This window comes from Brienomyrus brachyistius, chromosome 1 (genome assembly GCF_023856365.1).
Source record: "Brienomyrus brachyistius isolate T26 chromosome 1, BBRACH_0.4, whole genome shotgun sequence".
NCBI classification, from domain to species: domain Eukaryota; kingdom Metazoa; phylum Chordata; class Actinopteri; order Osteoglossiformes; family Mormyridae; genus Brienomyrus; species Brienomyrus brachyistius.
In genome coordinates, this window is record NC_064533.1 from 26,559,849 (window position 1) to 26,579,305 (window position 19,457).

The 19,457-nt window shown below is 43.9% G+C and overlaps 1 protein-coding gene across 5 annotated transcripts in view; it reads left to right on the top strand.

The window, feature by feature from the left end:
- The window catches only part of LOC125705326 (dnaJ homolog subfamily C member 13), a 53,484-nt gene that overhangs the window by 7,720 nt on the left and 26,307 nt on the right, over positions 1-19,457 (top strand). For all 5 annotated transcript variants that reach the window (XM_048971853.1, XM_048971838.1, XM_048971847.1 and 2 more), the window contains exons 3-14: positions 5,942-6,017; positions 6,167-6,316; positions 6,798-6,839; positions 8,124-8,324; positions 8,412-8,618; positions 9,275-9,370; positions 12,597-12,688; positions 13,151-13,317; positions 13,811-13,890; positions 13,987-14,156; positions 15,709-15,808; positions 18,201-18,308. In XM_048971853.1, the coding sequence (XP_048827810.1) occupies positions 5,942-6,017; positions 6,167-6,316; positions 6,798-6,839; positions 8,124-8,324; positions 8,412-8,618; positions 9,275-9,370; positions 12,597-12,688; positions 13,151-13,317; positions 13,811-13,890; positions 13,987-14,156; positions 15,709-15,808; positions 18,201-18,308 (1,489 nt within the window). The remainder of the gene's footprint in view (positions 1-5,941; positions 6,018-6,166; positions 6,317-6,797; positions 6,840-8,123; positions 8,325-8,411; positions 8,619-9,274; positions 9,371-12,596; positions 12,689-13,150; positions 13,318-13,810; positions 13,891-13,986; positions 14,157-15,708; positions 15,809-18,200; positions 18,309-19,457) is intronic.

The following is a 19,457-nucleotide window of genomic DNA, read 5'->3' on the forward strand; positions in this document are numbered from 1 at the left end:
AATTTTGTGGTTCCACATATTTACGCTTAATTACTTTGGACGACTTGCCATTGAGTTTTCCAGAATAAGTTGTTCTTTTTTACGAAACGTGTAAAGCTCCTATTAGCTGGTGCTGATCCGTATTCCCACTCAAAAGCCAGATTACCAGTTTATATCACGCAAATCTATGCTAGTGAGATGAAAGCCTGCATGTTTGCTGCAGTTCAGAGGAATGTCTGAGGCCTTTGTTGCATTTATACTGCGGTAGCATCTGTTTCTGCATTTGCATTTGGTTGCTTGGTTGGTGTGTGTTAGTCAAAACAGTTTTTTAAAATCCCATTTGTATAGCTATGCATTTTACTAGGCTGCTCCAGTTGCCTTGAGTTACTAATACAGGGTCTTCCCTGAGATTTGTACCCACAGCTTTCTAGTTACTAGGTACCAGATGGTAAAAATTGGAAAGTGGCCCTGATCAAGTTTAATATTATATATTGACACCAAATAAAAAATAATCATTTTTCTTTTTTTAAATATGGTTACAAGGGTACCCATTACTTGATGAGTGGGGACCTCACTTTCATTTCCACACAGTTTCTGCTGTTGACTGTGGAATTTTGCTTTGAATCTCACGGAAAATCTTCATTTCATCACGCTGTATTTTAGTGCCTGGTTCAGTGTGTGTTTTTTAACAACTTCTAGGCCAAAATAAGAGAACATAGGGTGAAATTGATCAGTACTTTTGGTGGACTGGTTGCAAAATTCATTACGTTTCATTGCAATAATTGTCATTTGTTTTCGGGACAAGGAAACAATAAATTGATTCTGAAGCATTTTGGGCGCTTCATGCACCTTCCAGTACCTGCTTTCACCCACTATATAACCAGGTTTTTTAAACCCATTTGTATAGCTGGGGATTTTACTGGGGCGCTCTCTGCTGACTTACTGGATGTAGCACTGCTGGGTTTATCTTTAGATTAGAACCTGCAACCTCCTGGTTACGAGTCCGTGTCTTTCCCACTGAGCATGAATTCTGTGGAGAGATGGTATGTATGAGAGAATGGAAACTGTGGAAGGGAGCCTGCTGTCATGTTAAAGGAAAAAAGGGGAGCAGGAGCAGGAGGAGGTGGAGGAGCCAAAGAGGGGTGACTGGCCCAGAGCCTGTGGCTTTGGCAGTGTGCTGTGGGACCGGCAAGGGCCCGTCTACCGATGAGGCAGGGGAAGGTCTCAGTGACCCAGTCGTGGACAAACTCGGCATCCGGTTACAATGTCGCCTCTTCACCTTTTGTTTCAAGCGGCGCGGCTTTTTCCTGGTAAACGTTTCGGGTGACTTATTCAGTCGGAGCCCTTTACAATCCTAGCAGCTCTTTTACAAAGTTGCCCCGGTTAAAATGGGAACGTCTCACACCAGCGTTGAGGGTATTTGTTGCTTTTCGAACTTTTCATGGGCTTCCCCGTGCCTTGGGGTGGTGGCTGGTAATCCAAGAGTCAGTTTCCACTGATTGGCACGGCAGTGTATACCAGTGCATTGTGGGAGATTCCTTCACAAGCCTCTTGATCAAAGCAGTTCATTGGCGTAACTGAAAACGGTCAGCCCTGTGGCTAATTTAAATCCTCGCTGTGGTGTGCTAAGTGAGGATAAGCTCACCTTTCCTGGCACATCGTGGTGTGTCCCTGATGCATCTGGCAGTTGGTCAACACCTGCATGTGGCATGTTGGGATTTGCCATGTGGTTGAGGGACTTCCTACAGAGGGAACCCCCTTGAAAACTTTGCAGAAACTTCCAGAAAATTCCATGTGTGTTTTTTATGTATAGTTTAGTTCGAATGTGATTCTGAAGAAACATTTTGTATCACTATATACCTGTATATGGATGGTATGACAATAAAGCCCACTTGACTTCAGTCTGAAATACATATTTATCCATGACTTAGCTGTTTTGTATCCTCTGTCAGTCTGGGTCATTTATTCAGCCTGTGAATTTTAATGTGATCTTATCAACCATAATGAACAATGATGCTTTCTTGGAACCGGTTCTGTATTGGCCCATGAATAATCATAGTCTTACGTAAAGCAGTAATGTCTCTGCATCTTTGCTGAGGTACCCTGCCCCTCCCCCACCATCTCTCAATGAATCCAACGCACTTTAAGACTGATGATTGTGTGTAAACGGTTCACGCTAGAGGTGGACGATATGTATCACGATTAATTCAAAATTCTACCTCGATTACGATTAATGAACAATTATTTTGTGTTTTTTTTTTTTGCCCTCATTTCACAAAGTTTGTACTGTAAATATGCTCAACTATTAAAGATGGGATTTTTTTCTAATGAAATCTATGATTTTTAAATAATTGCGCACACACAGGCGAACCACTTATGATTATTTATTGAATGTTTTGAACAACTGAAATCAAAGCACAAATCGCGTGAAATGGAAACATCTTGTGGAAAAGGTCACATTTTAGATTTAATGCAAAAAAGTTCCCTAAAAGAACAGAAAATAGTTTGCATTTATTTCAAACAAAATAAATTACAGTGGAAACTGTTCATAGTGATCACATCTGTCTGGGTGAAACTGATCATTATAAGTGGATGATTGTTATGACCAAATTTTTCTTTTTATGTACATCTCAGGCAGATTAGCATCTGATTGACATTTGTATATTTATTACATGCATATAAGGTAATAAAATGGACACGTCACTATTTACTGAATTATATTGACTCCTTCAAAATACAGCACAGCTGTTTCAGACGCTTTCCTAATTACAATACTGCTCAAATTATTACCTACTGAACTGTGTATAAATCAAATACACTATAATACAATGCAGCGAGTACTGTACATAAGGGCTTGTTGTAGTTTCTCTACTACAGCTTGTTGGCTCGTTTTTTGGCATTTTGTCATAAACTTCTATTTAATTTTTGTCTATATTTGTGAGAGAAAATGACTTGCTTTTTCCAGTCATGTTTTCTGTGCATGCAGCATTAGCTTCAGGTAGCTAACCAGAAGCAGATGAGTTACCACAAGGCAAAGTAGGCAAGTAAAAAAAAAAAACATAAATTACCACAGTTTTATTTTTTTCTGTATGTTATGTTTAAAAAGACCCGAAATGAACACTGTAAACTGGACTACTTAATTACAAGAAGCAAATTATTTAAACAGTATATGTACAAGAGTGATTCTGTCCTAAGCTTTTTGATCCATATAAGCAATTGATCATTATAACTGTGATCACTATAAGTAGTTTCCACTGTATTTTAAATATTGCCAGTGTTTAAACTGATTGGTGGTATTATCCGCAGTGTTTACATTTGACCTCTTTTTGTTCGATGACTTCACTAAAGTCACTATGTGTCCAAACGATGGACATGCCATTTTTCTTTGGTATGAGCTGGTAGAGTTGCTCAGTCAGCTCAGTATTTGAGTTCTCCTCCATGTTGCTTCCATGTTGCAGACTGAACGGGGCAGAGTCACATGACAGCAGATGCTGAAGTATGTTTTTAGGGGGGCAGGACATGAACACACACTGGGGAAGGTATTAACAGATTTTTTTTAAGTATCAACAGAATTAAACAAAAAACCCACGTGACTGACATGGGCAAGATTACGTCGATTAGAGGTTCGGAATGTCAGGTTTGATTATTGTTTGATGAATTGCATAACCCTAGGTGAAGCTTAGGCTGATTTGCCATATTCACTCTGTCCATTTTTGTTTTTTTGTTTTTTTTTTGTGATGAGATCACCGATGACCTAAAGTTAGGCTTCTTTGTCAAATGTCACAGTACTGGCAACCAAAACTCCCTCATGTAATCCAACAAAGAACTTTTGTTAAATATCCAAAATTCAGACTCCACACAAATGCTACTTACTTGTGATCTGAAGCTGTTCACATATCCCATGGTTTGAGGGAGTTTAGGAAATTAGCTTTTCATTTTGCTTTTAAGTGCCTAAAAAGGCTATTATGCTGTGGGATTGAAGCCTGGGTACGACCTGACCCTAGGTTGTGCGTGATCTCCCTGTCAACCCCCTCCCCCCCGTCACGTCCGGCCTCCTCTGGCCTCATGGCCGTAATCATACCATCAATTATTCAGGACCGCTGATGGAGCTACGGTATTTCTGGAAGTCAGCGGGTGCCCAGGCTCCCTCTGGCCCATTTTCTCTGCAGGTTGTTTCCCATCATGCCTTTGTGTCGAGGTCGCAGCCTGAAAGAAGTGGAAGTGACTTCTCATGCAGGGGAGGTACAGACCGGGCAGTTGAGTGGAGATTAACTGCTATAGACACTGGAAAACATTCCCATCCAGGCTTATGTATGGCTCAGGGGGACACTGTGCCTGTAACTGGAAGGTCACTAGTTCATATCCCATGGTCAGCAGAGTGATGTCACCACTGGACCCTTGAGCAAGGCCCTAACCCCAAGTTGCACTAGGGACTGTCTGACCCTCTTTTCTCAGCTATAAGTTGTTTACGATAAAAAAAAAAACATGCTAAATAAACATGCAAAGTCTAAATTAAAGGAAAAAATTTCAAATGGACACGTATAAAATATATCTACCTGGCACCTGTCTAAGTAGGTAGGTTGTTAGTTAACCTTAACTAACCGGTTTGCGTAATGCAAACACAACTACGGTTCTCCAGTTTCATATAAAGTGATAATCAAGCATTTGCACCAGCTGGATAGGGGGGGTCCACTGGCATGAGGACTAAACTAGGCCTGAAGTCAGTCGTCATTCTGTGACCAGTCAAATACCTCACCCCACCCTACCCGGAATGACTACATTTACATCTTACATTACATTTGCATTTATTTTTATTTAGGAGACGCTGTGGCCCAAAGCGATGTACAAGTGAGGCAGACGGCACGTTGCAAACATACCTGCTGTGGAGCTGTCGATTAGGCGTATGTGCAGCTAGGCTGAGTTTCCGGAGAATGACCAGCAGCGCAGCATTTTCCACAACAAAACAAGAACCTAATAAGTGCAGCATTCAGGAAACATGGAGTGGCGTAGGCTAGTCAAGGTGTTCCTGGGACGCATGGGTTTCGATGGTGGGCCGATCCCTCTTTTTTTCAGTTCTGATCTGATTCCGATACACAACTGCCGATACCGATTCCAATACAAGTGCTCTTTTCACTTTAATATTTTAATATAATAAATGTATAAAATGTATTTTTATATTAATATTTTGAAACTAGTAAATACAGATGAAAAAATGAATGTCAAAAAATCTTTAGACTACTAGAGACACACATAATGTACCGTTTCACCTCGTTTGTGCATCGACTTCTGAGGCATTCGCCACAGCGCAGAATAGCCCAAGCTAGTGACCCCCCCCCCCCCCCCCCAATCATACACTGCTTTTTTCATGTTACTCGTCGTCGTCTCATTGTCAATTGTGCTCGCTTTTAGTGGGATTTTCCACTAAACGCTACTCCTAACTCTCAAAAATTTTTACAAAGATTGCAAATTGCTGTGCTACTAGTTGCTGTTAAAAGTGTAAAATACTCCCAAGATCTTCACCTTCTTATTTTTTGTTCTAATGTTTTTACACTCCTCCCACTGCAAAGGATGTGCACATGACGTCACTGTGCTCACACCCCCTGAGTAGCAAAAAGGCTGAGTGCAGTGTTAGCGTTCAGCTTGAATGCCTCAAAAAACATCTAAAATGGGACATTGCTGTACAAATTGATTGTACAAATGGCTCATATTTCATGTTAAATCTATCTTTTTAGAGACTGCCAGAAACTAAATGAGGACGTATTGGACATGGATTAGTCACGTATAGCTGATACCTGATCCGTCAAAAAGGTCTGGATCGGTGCTGGTACCGATCCGGAACCGGTGCCTCTCTAGTGGAGAGGGAGTCTTGTGACCAGATGTGGTTTGACAGACTTTAAACTTACTGACAGTTTATCCTTTTGCATGGGTCCCTTCACTGCCTTTGCTGTTTTTGCTTTTTCAGGTATAAAAGGGTATTTTCTGTGGGCACCCATGGCATCACCACTTACAACCCCACGACATTAGAAGTAACCAATCAGGTGAGAGGGAATACGTTTCCTTTTTTAGTCAGATTTAGTAGTAATACGCTTTACCCTTTGTGATTTTCAATCTGTTCTTCTCCCCCTTTCTTATTGCTCCGTGTTTACGCTCACGTGCGTCCCACACACCTGCCCTCCCCCGGCACCAGTGGCTCTACGGGGACATCTGCGGGATAACCCCCGTGGGGAGGGGCCAGGGGGCCGAGTTCAGCCTCACCTTCCGCAAAGGCACCGGCAAGAAGTCTGAGACACTCAAGTTCTCCACAGAACACCGGACTGAGCTGCTCACTGAAGCCCTGGTGAGACCAGCCCTACTCCCCATTACCCTTTGCAACTAGTACAAAGAAAATTGCAGTACAACCAGTTGGTGTAATTAAGTGGATTAAGACACTGCGCCTATGATCAGAAGGTTGTTGGCTCAAATCCCAGGGTCTGCAAAGTGATGTCAAGGTCGGGTCCTTGAGCAAGGCCCTTAACCCCTGATTGCTCCGGGGACTGTCTTACCCTGTATTCTCAATTGTACGTGGCTTTGGATAAAAGCCTGTGTCATATCATATATCATTCATACAGTTTATTGGCGGGCTGGTATATCCCCCTGCTTCACCTGCTTCCAGTGTAACCTTTCCTGCATATGGCATAAGCAGTGTAACGCAGTACACTCACATTACACGCTGTTACTAGTTGAGCGTTAGACCCTGACGCAGTAACGTGTTGTCAGTACGGCGGTGAGTAACGTGAGGTTTGGCCGCTTCATGTCTAATGCCCTTTCTCTTCCTGCAGAGATTCCGGACAGACTTTTCTGAAGGGAAGATCACTGGCAGGGTGGGTATATGCAGAGGGAGAATGAGAGAGAGGGGGGGGGGAGCAGTGCTGGTCAACCCATTAGGTGGCATTAGCTTCCCTGGGGCTTGACCAGTCCTGAGTGCGTGTGTGCATGCATGGATCTGTCTTCAGATACAGTTGATGTCCGCTATTAGCTGTGACAGATGACGCTTCTGAAGTTTCTGTTACAATGATCAAAGGCGCTTTATGCTGGTAATCATAGCACATGATGGAAAAAAAATGTGGTGAAAATATTTCGTAACTTGTTTGGTTACGAAATGTTAAAAGTGTTGTGTATATTAAATAATTCTTTCAGACTGATTGCTGTATATTAATTGTCGCATAAATCGGGCCAGTGGAGTAAGATAAATTCTTATCCTGTAATAAGGTTTTTTTTAATTATGCCATAAAAGCTAACACTGTCCTGTAATTGTGACACAATTTCTGGAAATATTCCAGTTCCTTCTGCAGTCCTGTCATTTCTACAGTGCGCCATGTCTCACAATAATGACAGACCAACCTGGGGATGAAAAAGGGGTTTTGGCACAGTGCTGCCTAACCCGTGATTCTCGGTTTGAGTAGAATTCAGGTTGCGTGTGAATGAGTCTCTGATGCTGAAGCTGGTGGTGCTGATCTGACCAGCAGATCCTAAGAAAGTGGTATGTTTTTCCCTATAGGCCTCAGTGTGCATTTGTATGGTACTGTCCAAAAGTCAGTCTTAGGCAGTCAAAGAAAACTGTGATGTCGGTCAAAGTGCGTCACCTAAACCATTTCAAAACCTCTCCTGAAGTCGCACCAGCTTTTGCAGTAACCATCCGATACATGTATGCATTGTTTGACTCTACCACTAGCACACCTTGTTTGGCAAATCAATACCAAATCAAGTTAAGTAAGTTAGTTAGTTAATTGTGCTGATGGTGGGCTTCCCCTGAGGAGAAGTTCAGGAACTGACTCGGTTTTCATCTCGTCATCCAGCTGGATATCACTAACTTTTTGGAGAACAGAAGAAATTATTATTATTGTTGTTGTTATTATTTTACTGCTAGTTTGCATGTGTTCTAATGTTAGATTGTGATTTTTGTTTTTATTTGTCTTTTTATTTGCGGTGGTTTGTAAACTTCTCAGAGATAGCTTTGAACATTTTCTTTGCCTGTCGAAGACTTTTGCACAGTACTGTATATCTGTATATATACATGACACTGTAGTTGCTGGTCTGTGGTAACCTATCCCTCTGCCAATTCCTCTGTTTAGTTGTGACAGTCACATGATTCTCCCCACTCACAGCGCTACAACTGTTACAAGCACCACTGGAGCGACTCGCGGAGGCCGGTGGTACTAGAAGTAACGCCAGGGGGCATCGACCAGATCGACCCGCAGAGCAACCGGGTGCTGTGTTCATACGATTACCGCTCGGTGGAGGGCTTCCTCGAGCTCTCTGACTACCAAGGGGGCTTCTGCATCGTCTACGGGGGCTTCGGCCGGCTGGTATGCGCGCCGCCATTGTCCCCCGGGCCATCTTTAAACCCCCCACTAGCTCGTTGGCAAATCCTGACATTCTCAACTCCTCCCCAGCACCTCTTTGCCTCGGAGAACCGGGATGAGATCATCCGCAGTGCCGTGGAACATGCCGGCAACTTCATCGGCATCACTCTGCGGCTGCGCAAGGAGGCGCTGGCCTTCGAGGGCTTCCTGGCCGAGCGCTTCGGCAAGTACGGCTCTGACGACTGTGTCACCTCGCTGGCCGAGTTTGTGGTGCAGAAGGTCTCGCCGCGACATAAGGTCAGCACCCCCTCCCCCGCCCGCAATACTAGCTAGTTCCTTAATTTCCTTAACTTAATTGCATACCTTTTCTAAAAACCACAACAGATACTTGTATCTTTTGGGTCTTGGTCTCTGATAGGTGAATCCATTTAGATGTACATTCGTTTTATTTATCTGACACTTTAATCCAATGTGCAATTGAGAAGACTAGGTCAGACAGTTCCTGGAGCAATTAAAACTCTTCCAGAAATATCTGAACTGAGACACAGGGTTATGTTTTTGTGTGTCTGCTAGCAGGTGGTGTAGTGGTGTGGGACTGTAGCTTGGTGGTTGTTAGTTTTGCATGGGGTTAAGATTAATTCAGGAGATCAGATTAAGTAAAATGAAGTGACTTAGCAGCAGCAGCAGCCTCCATATCCTAAGGTTCCTTAGACCCCAATGGCTCCAGGGACCGACTGACCCTGCTGTCTCGGTTCTACTTGCCTTTGGTGCATCTTATGCTCTCTCCATTTATTTAAAGTTAGTTGTTATCGTAGGGTGAGGAGTTTTTATATTTTTCTACGTCTTGTCTCTGAGGCTGGTTAGCTGTCATGGTGCCGATTCTGAACCCGTTTTGGATCACGGGGGGGGGGTTTCGGTGGCAGCCCTAAATGTGGCTGTGAATGTGCCATCAGGAGCCTGTGAAGAGGATCCTGGCCCTCACGGAGACGTGCCTGGTGGAGAGGGACCCAGCCTCCTACAACGTTGTCACCCTGAAGCCCTTTGAGGAGGTATGTGTCACCCCCCACCCCCACTACCGCTTTACTGCTCTATCTGGCTGTTTCCAGTCCACGGGCTTCTGCTTCTCTTCCGTGGTGTTTCCATACCAGTCTGTGGGCCTTGGCTCCAGTTCCGTGGTGTTTCCATACCAGTCTGTGGGCCTTGGCTCCAGTTCCGTGGTGTTTCCATACCAGTCTGTGGGCCTTGGCTCCAGTTCCGTGGTGTTTCCATACCAGTCTGTGGGCCTTGGCTCCAGTTCCGTGGTGTTTCCATACCAGTCTGTGGGCCTTGGCTCCAGTTCCGTGGTGTTTCCATACCAGTCTGTGGGCCTTGGCCCCAGTTCCGTGGTGTTTCCATACCAGTCTGTGGGCCTTGGCCCCAGTTCCCTGGTGTTTCCATACCAGTCTGTGGGCCTTGGCCCCAGTTCCGTGGTGTTTCCATACCAGTCTGTGGGCCTTGGCCCCAGTTCCGTGGTGTTTCCATACCAGTCTGTGGGCCTTGGCCCCAGTTCCCTGGTGTTTCCATACCAGTCTGTGGGCCTTGGCCCCAGTTCCGTGGTGTTTCCATACCAGTCTGTGGGCCTTGGCTCCAGTTCCGTGGTGTTTTCATACCAGTCTGTGGGCCTTGGCTCCAGTTCCGTGGTGTTTCCATACCAGTCTGTGGGCCTTGGCCCCAGTTCCGTGGTGTTTCCATACCAGTCTGTGGGCCTTGGCCCCAGTTCCGTGGTGTTTCCATACCAGTCTGTGGGCCTTGGCTCCAGTTCCGTGGTGTTTCCATACCAGTCTGTGGGCCTTGGCTCCAGTTCCATGGTGTTTCCATACCAGTCTGTGGGCCTTGGCCCCAGTTCCGTGGTGTTTCCATACCAGTCTGTGGGCCTTGGCCCCAGTTCCGTGGTGTTTCCATACCAGTCTGTGGGCCTTGGCCCCAGTTCCGTGGTGTTTCCATACCAGTCTGTGGGCCTTGGCTCCAGTTCCGTGGTGTTTCCATACCAGTCTGTGGGCCTTGGCCCCAGTTCCGTGGTGTTTCCATACCAGTCTGTGGGCCTTGGCTCCAGTTCCGTGGTGTTTCCATACCAGTCTGTGGGCCTTGGCTCTAGTTCCGTGGTGTTTCCATACCAGTCCGCTGGCCTCCACTCCGTTTCCACGGTTTTTCTGGTCACTCCATTCCGTGCGCCTTAAGGGGCAGTGGTGACCTAAAGGTTAGAAAAGTGTGCTTGAGATTGAAAGGTTACTGGTTCGAATCCCACTGAGGTACCCTGAGCAAAGTACAGCCCCCACTCACTGCTCCCTGGGTGCTAAATAATAGCTGTTCACTGCTATGCCACAGTGTCACATATGGGTTAAATGCAGAGGATAGTTTGTTAAATTTTGACCACTAGTTCAAGTAATTAGTGAAATTACGTGATGTAATGACGTGTTTATTGAACATGGTGTCCTAATAGTCGAGTCAGTAAATTCATGGGTGTGTTGGACGGTTTATGCAAACACTGTGGTGACTTTAGGAGACGTTTTGAAATGCCATTTAATTTTGTTTTGTATGCCCAAGACTTTTCTACAGTATTTTTATATATATATATATATAATATGTGTGTGTGTATATGTATATGTATGTGTGTGTGTGTATATGTATATACACACACACACTGTACAGAACTCTCTTCTTTTATTGCATTCCAATGTGTATTCTGCAATGAAATATGTATTCATTATTTATGCTACTGAACATTCACTGTTTATTTTTCACACACGCTTACATTGCGAAGCTGTTTCTCGCACTTCCTAGCACTATTTTGCTCCCTTGGATTATATTCCCAACTGCATTTTGCTGACTGAGTGGTTGTGCTATGTGCCATGACAAAGCAGAATTTAATCTAATCTATACCTAATCCAGCCCCCTTTACTCACATCTGTGTGGTTAAGCTTAACACTCTCCACCCATATGTCAGCTCAATTCAGCTTATTTCTATATAGTGCCTTTCACAGCTGAGTAACCCAAAGGCATGTGAATATGCTGTGATACATTCCTGCATGATTTGTACAGTTTTATTCAAAAGCAGGGAAAGGGAAGACAAATTAAATTAAATGACAATGAAGAAGAATAGAGGAAACAAAAAGTTTCAAGTAGGGAGATTTGGCATCCTGAACATGAGCTGGCAAACTTCCACAATATAGGGGCCCTGTGGCAGAATGCTTTACGGCCAGCTGTTACTTTATTAATGTGTGGAATGACAAGGAAAGCTGCGTTCTGTGATCTGAGTGAGTGATATGGCTTGTAGACTTGAATTAGTTCTGCTGGGTATGCAGGCACAGGACCTCTGAGTGTCTTATGTGTCAGTAGCAGAACTGTGCAGTCAGCTCTAAACCTAGCAGGAAGCCAATGCAGGGAACCTAGAACAGAGGTTGTGTGTTCAAACTTCCTGCTCCTGGTGACAATTCTGGCTGCTGCATTTTGAATACGCTGCAAGGTGTTTAATATTTTAGATGATAGAGCATTACACTGGTCTAAACTACTGTATATATAGAAGCATGTGCTAGTGTCTCATGTCTTGAATACTAAGGAAACATCATAGTCTGGCAATATTATGTAGCTGTAGTAACCATGCCTTCAATACTGCATCCACATGTGATTTGAACGAGAGGTTCGCCTCTTAAGTGATGCCTAAGTTTCGGACTATCCTGCTGAGGAAAAAGCCCCTCACAGTGGAGTGCAGAGATTATAGCAGGACTATCCGCAGACTTGCCTCCGAACAGAACCATTGTTTTCTCTGCATTCAGTGAGTTTTCACTCATCCCAAGTCCTTAAGTTCATTAAAGCAATGGTGTCATCAACTTAGGAGTGATGTCTGAATTATGTTTTTTTCATTATTACATAAGGGCAGCATGTAGAGACGGAGCAATACAGGACGGAGAACTGATCCCTGTGGTACTCCACGTTTGATCAGTGACAATGATGACCAAGTGCAGTTGTTGGACACTTGAACATTAATATTGATTAGTCGAATATCTGAACAGTATCTTCCCTTTAGTCTGACACAATGGTCTCTCTTGTCATTCCCATTGCACTCGTCTGTCTGGTTGCTGGTCCTTTTTTTATAATATGTCAGTTTGATATCATAACTCATGAGGACCCATAAGGCCCCGTGTTTCCCAGAATGTAAGTGCCACCCCAGTGTTGGCGCAATCCATTGTCCCAATCCAGCCTGATCCTGTCTTTTGTCTCCGTGTCTCCTTACCAAAGGTCTTCGCGCTCGTATGTGACCCCGAGAACCCGCAGATGTTTACCGTGGAGTTCATCCGAGGGCAGATCCGAAGATACTCCTCCACGGAGAGGTACGCACCTGTCACGTGACCTTGCTTACTCATGTGGGTAGGGCCTTTACTGCGCAAGTCCTTTTGTTCATGATTCCTATGTGTGACACTTGATTTTGTGAACACAGTAACTCAAAGTATTTTATTGGAGCCATTTTAAACTTCCCAGGAACATCGTATCGATGGTGATCTGGGGCCTATTTCATTTTCAGACAAATTGCACCAAAATTCAAGCGGTGCCACAAAGTGGTAGTGCATGAAATGACAGCCACAGACGCAGATCTGGTGAACCTGATTACACTGAGACAAGTCATATGAAATCTTTTAATAAAGGTTATTTGGGAGAGGTGGGGAGAGTGTGTAGGCAGCTAGGGATTAGAGTTTGGGTGGTGTTGGAGGAGTAATAACTAAATGGGGATGGGGGCATGAAATACATTTTTGACATTCCTACAGCATCTAGACAATTTTTTATTCCACCTGCAGGGACGCCCTCCTGGCCAGTGTACTGGATGGGGTTCGTGCCTCAGGAAACCGGGATGTGTGCGTGAAGATGGTCCCCACGCAGAGGGGTCAGCGCTGGGGGCTGCTCAGCACCCCTGTGGATGAGGAGGTGGAGAGCCTGCACCTCAAGTTCTTGGCGACACCCCCTAGTACGTCGCTAAGTGCCTGAGTGAACGCCCTTTCAGGCTGATCCTGGTCTCATCCTTCATTACTAACTGTTTCACTCTGTCTATGAGGTGGATTTTCATGCTCATGTAGTCTCTAAATCCTTGTTTTCGCAACTCATTTGAACCTGTTTATGTACCTTTGTGGTAGGACGTTCTCTGTCCATATTTTCTGTGTGTGATTCTTGTGAACACAGTAACTGTAAAAGTATTTGATGGATCACTTTCAATCTTCCAAGGAGCATTGTAAAGTTGATGGAACCTATTTCATTTTGAGACACTAAACTTGAAGCAGTGGCACATAATCATGTCTTGAAGTGACAGCCACAGACATAGGTTTGATGAACCTTATTAGAAATCACTTTAGTGTTTTTAGTAAATATATTTTTGGTACTTTGTCCTGCAATGCAAACACCGTGAAACGGGTTCTTCCGGTACAGTCCCTGTCTTATCCAACCTGACACTCTTTTCCTGACAGACGGCAACTTTGGTGATGCTGTGTTCCGCTTCAATGCCAACATCTCCTACAGCGGCGTGCTGCATGCTGTCACGCAAGACGTAAGAGCTGTTCACCTCGACCCCCCCCAGCTCACTAACGTGCCCTTCTGGCTGAGTCCTGAGCGCCTCTCTGCCTGTCCCCCCACCCCCCAACAGGGCCTGTTCTCCGAGAACAAGGAAAAGCTGATCAACAATGCCATCCTGGCACTGCTATCCCAGGACACGGAGCTGCCAGTGACCAACGCGGAGTTAGAGAGCCACTTCCAGGCCATCCGCCGGCTTGTGGCCTCCAAGGCCGGCTTTCAGGCCTTCACCCAGCTGCCCAAGTATGTCCCGCACCCCCCCCCCTCTCTCTCTGTCCTATGGAATTTGTTTTCTTCTACTGGCTAGGTGTGATGGGATACACATGCCCTGTCATTCCAAGGTCTAGTCACATGACTGGACGCCGCTAGAGGCAGTGCCTCTCCTTACCATGGGAAAAACGGAACTATTAATTGAATGGGCAACATCGGAGTGTCCATGCTGATGTCAGCTTAAGGCTCCCCCCCTCCACTCCCCGAGTATAAACATTACGTCTTCATCATTCCTCTTACTGAAATCTGATGTTCCGATTACCATAAGAGAAATCATTGTAAGTGATGTAGACCACGTTTCAGTGGTTCCTTTTCTATAGCCCCTTAACAAAGGCCTTTATGTTTGCATGCAAGCAGAATAGCTTTTAAGCTGTCTGATGCTTCCCTCCCCACAGATCTGAATGTAACTCTGACGACCACCAGCACTTTGTCACTTTATTGCCAAATGCACTACTGCGCTATTTTGTGTATTTATCTTTAGTTTTTTTTTATTTATTATTTATTCCTACATAATATTCTGCTTCTCCATCATTACCCATTCTAAACATTCCATCCGTGTTTACTATTACATTGTGTGTCTATTATGTTGAGTTTTTGTCACCCAAATGGCAAATGATTTAAATGCCCCACAATGTATCTCCAGCTGACAACAGTGTCGCTTGCACTTCATCATGATAGCAGCCCCTTGTGTATCACAAGCTGCAGTGAGTGCACAAAACAGCCCAAGCTAGCGATTCCCGAATCATACACTGCCATTTTCATAATGCCTGCGTTATCTCATCGCGTTGTCTCGCACAGTTGTTTGCAGTTTGTTTAGTGGGGTTTTCCCATTAAACGCTACTTCCACCTCTCAAAACTTTATTTTTACAAAGATTGCAAATCGCTGTACTACTAGTTGCTGTTAAAAGCGTAAATTACTTCCAGATCTTCACCATCTTATTTGATGCTCTTACGCTCCTCCTACTGCGAAGGGTATGCGCATGACATCACAGCAGACGGAAGTCACTGCGATCACACCCACTGAGTGGCAAATAGAATGAGTGGCGGTGTTAACGTTCAGTTTGGATGTCGTAAAAAACACATCTATAATGGGAAAGAGGGGCAGCATGGTGGTGCAGTGGTTAGCACTATTGCCTCACACCTCTGGGACCCGGGTTCGAGTCTCCGCCTGGGTCACGTGTGTGTGGAGTTCGCATGTTCTCCCCATGTTGTTGTGGGGTTTCCTCCGGGTACTCCGGTTTCCCCCCACAGTCCAAAGACATGCTAATCATTGCACCTCTCCTGAATATGGTTGGTGTAACAATAAAGCCCTTCTTGACGTGATAATCAACTGCTGCTTAATGCAAATTAATCTAAAGGCTGTTCTTCACTTGCTGTGGTGATTGCTTGTATTCTTTCTTTAATTCTTTTTGTGTGTGTGTGTGTGTGTGTGTGTGTGTGTGTGTGTGTGTGTGTGTGTGTGTGTGTGTGTGTGTGTGCGTGTGCGTGTGCGTGCGCGCCTGCCTGCATGTGTGTCTGAGTTCAGGTTCCGGGAGAAGCTGGGGGTGAAAACGGTCAAGGCTCTAAAGAGGAACAATAATGGTGTGATTCACTCCGCCATCGACATGCTCTGCGCCCTCATGTGTGTAAGTGTGAACTCATTGCCCATTGTCATGTGACCATCACTGAGAAGAGGTGGCCAATCATGGCATGGAAATTTATGCTAGCGTCATTTCAAAGATAATTAGCATGACAGTGAATTACCGTAAGTCTGACGACTTCAAGTACAGTGGTTGTTTTTGTATCATTTCAGGGTTATAAGTACCGCTGTGCAGTGTTTTTGTAGTATTACTGTAGCTTAATTTATACTGGCATTATTATAAGAGTCAGTTTTCATGGGATGCTTGCTTTGGCAGGCTGGGTCCTGAAAGCTGTGGTAATCTATCTGACTGGGGATTCCAAATGGGCAGACCTTTCCTTGTTGTAGCCAGTCATCTGTAGGGGGGGTGGGGTGTTCCATGTGGCCACTGCATAAGCACCGCCCACTGATCTGTTCTGCTGGCCTCGGTACTTGCCAGTGACTGAGCTGTGATGTATAAAGTAAGTTTCCATGTTGGTGCACATGGTGGATGGAGGATCTCTCTCTGCCTTTGAGGTGTGTGCTGAGAGTGCTGCAGATTGCCATGTCATAGGGTGCTTTTCCACTTCAGGTATTTTTGGTAGTTTGCCTTTTCCATTGACTTCCAGTCGAGTACCAATATGAAAAGTTCCAGTACCTAAAGTACCAGATGACCTGGGTTAGTTTTTTGCTACTTTGTGATGTTTTTGTCAATTGCTTATGCCTCTGAAACACATTATGAACTCTGAAATCGACGATAAAAAAATATCGTGATAATTTTGAATGTGTAGGCAAATGAACAAATCCAAGCTTTAATTGCAAACAGATACAAGATCAGGATGCCATGACAAGAAATTAAAGTACAGTAGTACCTTAGAACTCAAATGCCTCTTACCTCGATCAACTTGGACATTGAATGGGTCTGTTGGATTTTTTTCCACTTGCACCTCCACCAAAATCATGGAACCTGACTGTTCCTGCTAAAACTTGCATAGGTCGAGAAAAACTTAACTGCAACTCGACCCAAAATTTGGAACAAAACAAAACAGACTTGCTGAAACTTGTATGGATCAAGACGCATCTCTGATGGGCTGTAACAAAGGCAAACAGACATACTGGGATTCTGATGCCGATGAATCGCTCGGTTTCCCAGTACCTCTCGACCATGTTCAACGTGTGAAAGCTGTGTTTCTGTGTTAGCTGTGAATTTTTTTGCGCTTTATTAACAGTACATTTAGTGATACAGTAATCATGGCCCCTAAGAAAGTGAGCAGTGACAGCAGCAAACCAAAGAGGAAAGTAGTGAGAGTAACTGTGGAACTTAAAAAGGAAATTATAGCGAGACTAGAATGTGGTGAATGTGTTTCTGCTCTCACTTCAGAGTATTGGGTTGTCGTTTATTTCATGTTATTACTTGTGTATGTATGCTTTTCGTGTGTGTTAGATTAATATTGATTGTTAATGCTTTTTATCATTAGCTAGATAAGTTTAAATAAGCAATCATTTGGGGGTCTGCCATGGATTAAATTCTTTTACGTTATTTCTTATTGGGTAATTCAACTTGGACCTTGACCAAATCTCAACTCAACTAGCCTTCTGGAACTATTAAGTTCGTATTCTTAGGTACCAGTATGATTTTGTTGTAATGAATATGGAGACATTTGTAAAGCAGAAAAGAGTTCCAGATTTCTCATAAATCTGTCTAGGAGTGATTTAAACAGCAAGGATTAAAATGATTGATTGTCTCTCAGAACGCATGCAGCGCTCATGGAAAAGCAGTGGCGATAAACCGATTTTAAAATGTATATTACATGAAAAGGAATAATCATTCAAATCTATGACCGTAAAAATGTTTTGGCAAAAACATCCCGCACCATAATGTCAGTGCAGTATGAGCGCATGGAAAACCCTCATCTCAATTCAGTTGACTGCCCTTGCAATGTGAAAATTGTATGAGGGAAATTTGCAACAACCCCATAGCCATTTTTCGAATTCAATAGAAAATACCCTGCTGTCTCATTGTGAATTGTGATGTCATTCAGTGCCAATACCAGTTATTATGCCATGGGAAAACGAACAGAAAGAAGTATCATACTTTTGGTACTTTTTTGAAGTTCTAAAAATATAGTACCTACTGCAATGGAAAACCACCCTTCAACAATAGTTTCCCACAGGCATGTTGGTATGAGGTAGCAATGGATATACGTAAAACTAGAGAAGATCATGGGGATGTCATCAGTTTTAAAATGTTGGTCTTTCTGCTGTATCAAGAAAACCTTTTTCCATTGTAGCTATTAAGCGAAGTGCTTGGAACTTTTTTTGTGCAATGTTCAGTATGATTTTAAAAACATGCAGTGGTGGAGAGGAAACTTTATTGGCACAGAAGATGTCTGTGAGCTTGAATGGTACTGTGCTTACAGCCCATGCATGATGACTACGACCTGAGACAGGAGCAGCTGAACAAGGCGTCTCTGCTGTCCTCCAAGAAGTTCCTGGAGAACCTGCTGGAGAAGTTCATTAGCAATGTGGTGAGTCAGGGTGGGGGCTAAATTAGGGTGGGTGGATCCAGACTTTGGGGGTGGTCCATATGTCCAAAGGATTGAGGATTAAATCTGAAAGATGGGTAGATCCAGATATGGTAGGAGTGTTCATAGGATTGAGGTATTGTGAGTGAGAAGCCTAAAGTAAAGGTGGGCACCTCCAGACCTCGTGCTAACTCTCATTCCTGCTCAGCTCGTGCTATGTATGTGTGCCTTGATTAGCTTGATTGGCTGAATGGGTCTGGAACTAAATGTGGTTGGACTTTCTGTCACTTTCTCACATTGTTTCCCAATATCTGTGCTTGTTGGGAAATGTCTGTAAGCTCGTGATCAAAAATAAACTGTCTCTGTTGCTTTTTGAAGAAATCAATCCTTGCGAAAATATGAACAGGACGAGAGATTTCTGTTGGAATTAAGGAGCTAAGAACAACTGATTAATCATTGTTTATGTAAAGCAGACGCTTTTGTTATTTATGAGTGTGAAACACACTGAAAAAATTATACATTTCCCAACTGTGAGTGGTTTTAGTAAATACGGAAATGCACTAATAACATTTTATCGGATTAAAAATAACTGCAGCGTCAAAGTCTGTTAATGTTTTAATGAGCTTTAGCAGGAGCAGAAACCCTCATTCTGGATCTGCCGATTGACAGCCCCAACACCTGTGCCATTATCTTGATTGTTTTTAAAATTTTGTATATATTTCTCAGTGTAGTTCTAACTTTCAAGATGTATTTCTCTTTAGTTATCTATTCTGGTTTCAGTTTGTGATTTTTATACCTAGGGAAAGACAAAGTTGTAGAGGTATTTTATGCATCTGAATTTTAGAGAATTTGATTTTGAATTGAATTTTGAATTTAGTGATTAATTGTCATTGACACACCACAGCACACAGTGCACAACAGCGAAATGTGTTCTCTGCATTTAACCCATATGTGACAATGTGACATAGCAGGGGGCAGCTAATTCAGTGCCCAAAGAGCAGTGCTTGGGAGGGTACCTTGCTCAGGGGATCTCAGTGGTGCCTTGCTGGTCAGGGCGTCAAACTGGCAATCTTTCAGTTACAAGTGCGCTTCCCTAACCATCAAGCCACCACTGCCAACATAATCCTACATGATTGCATGTTCCAGGTATTA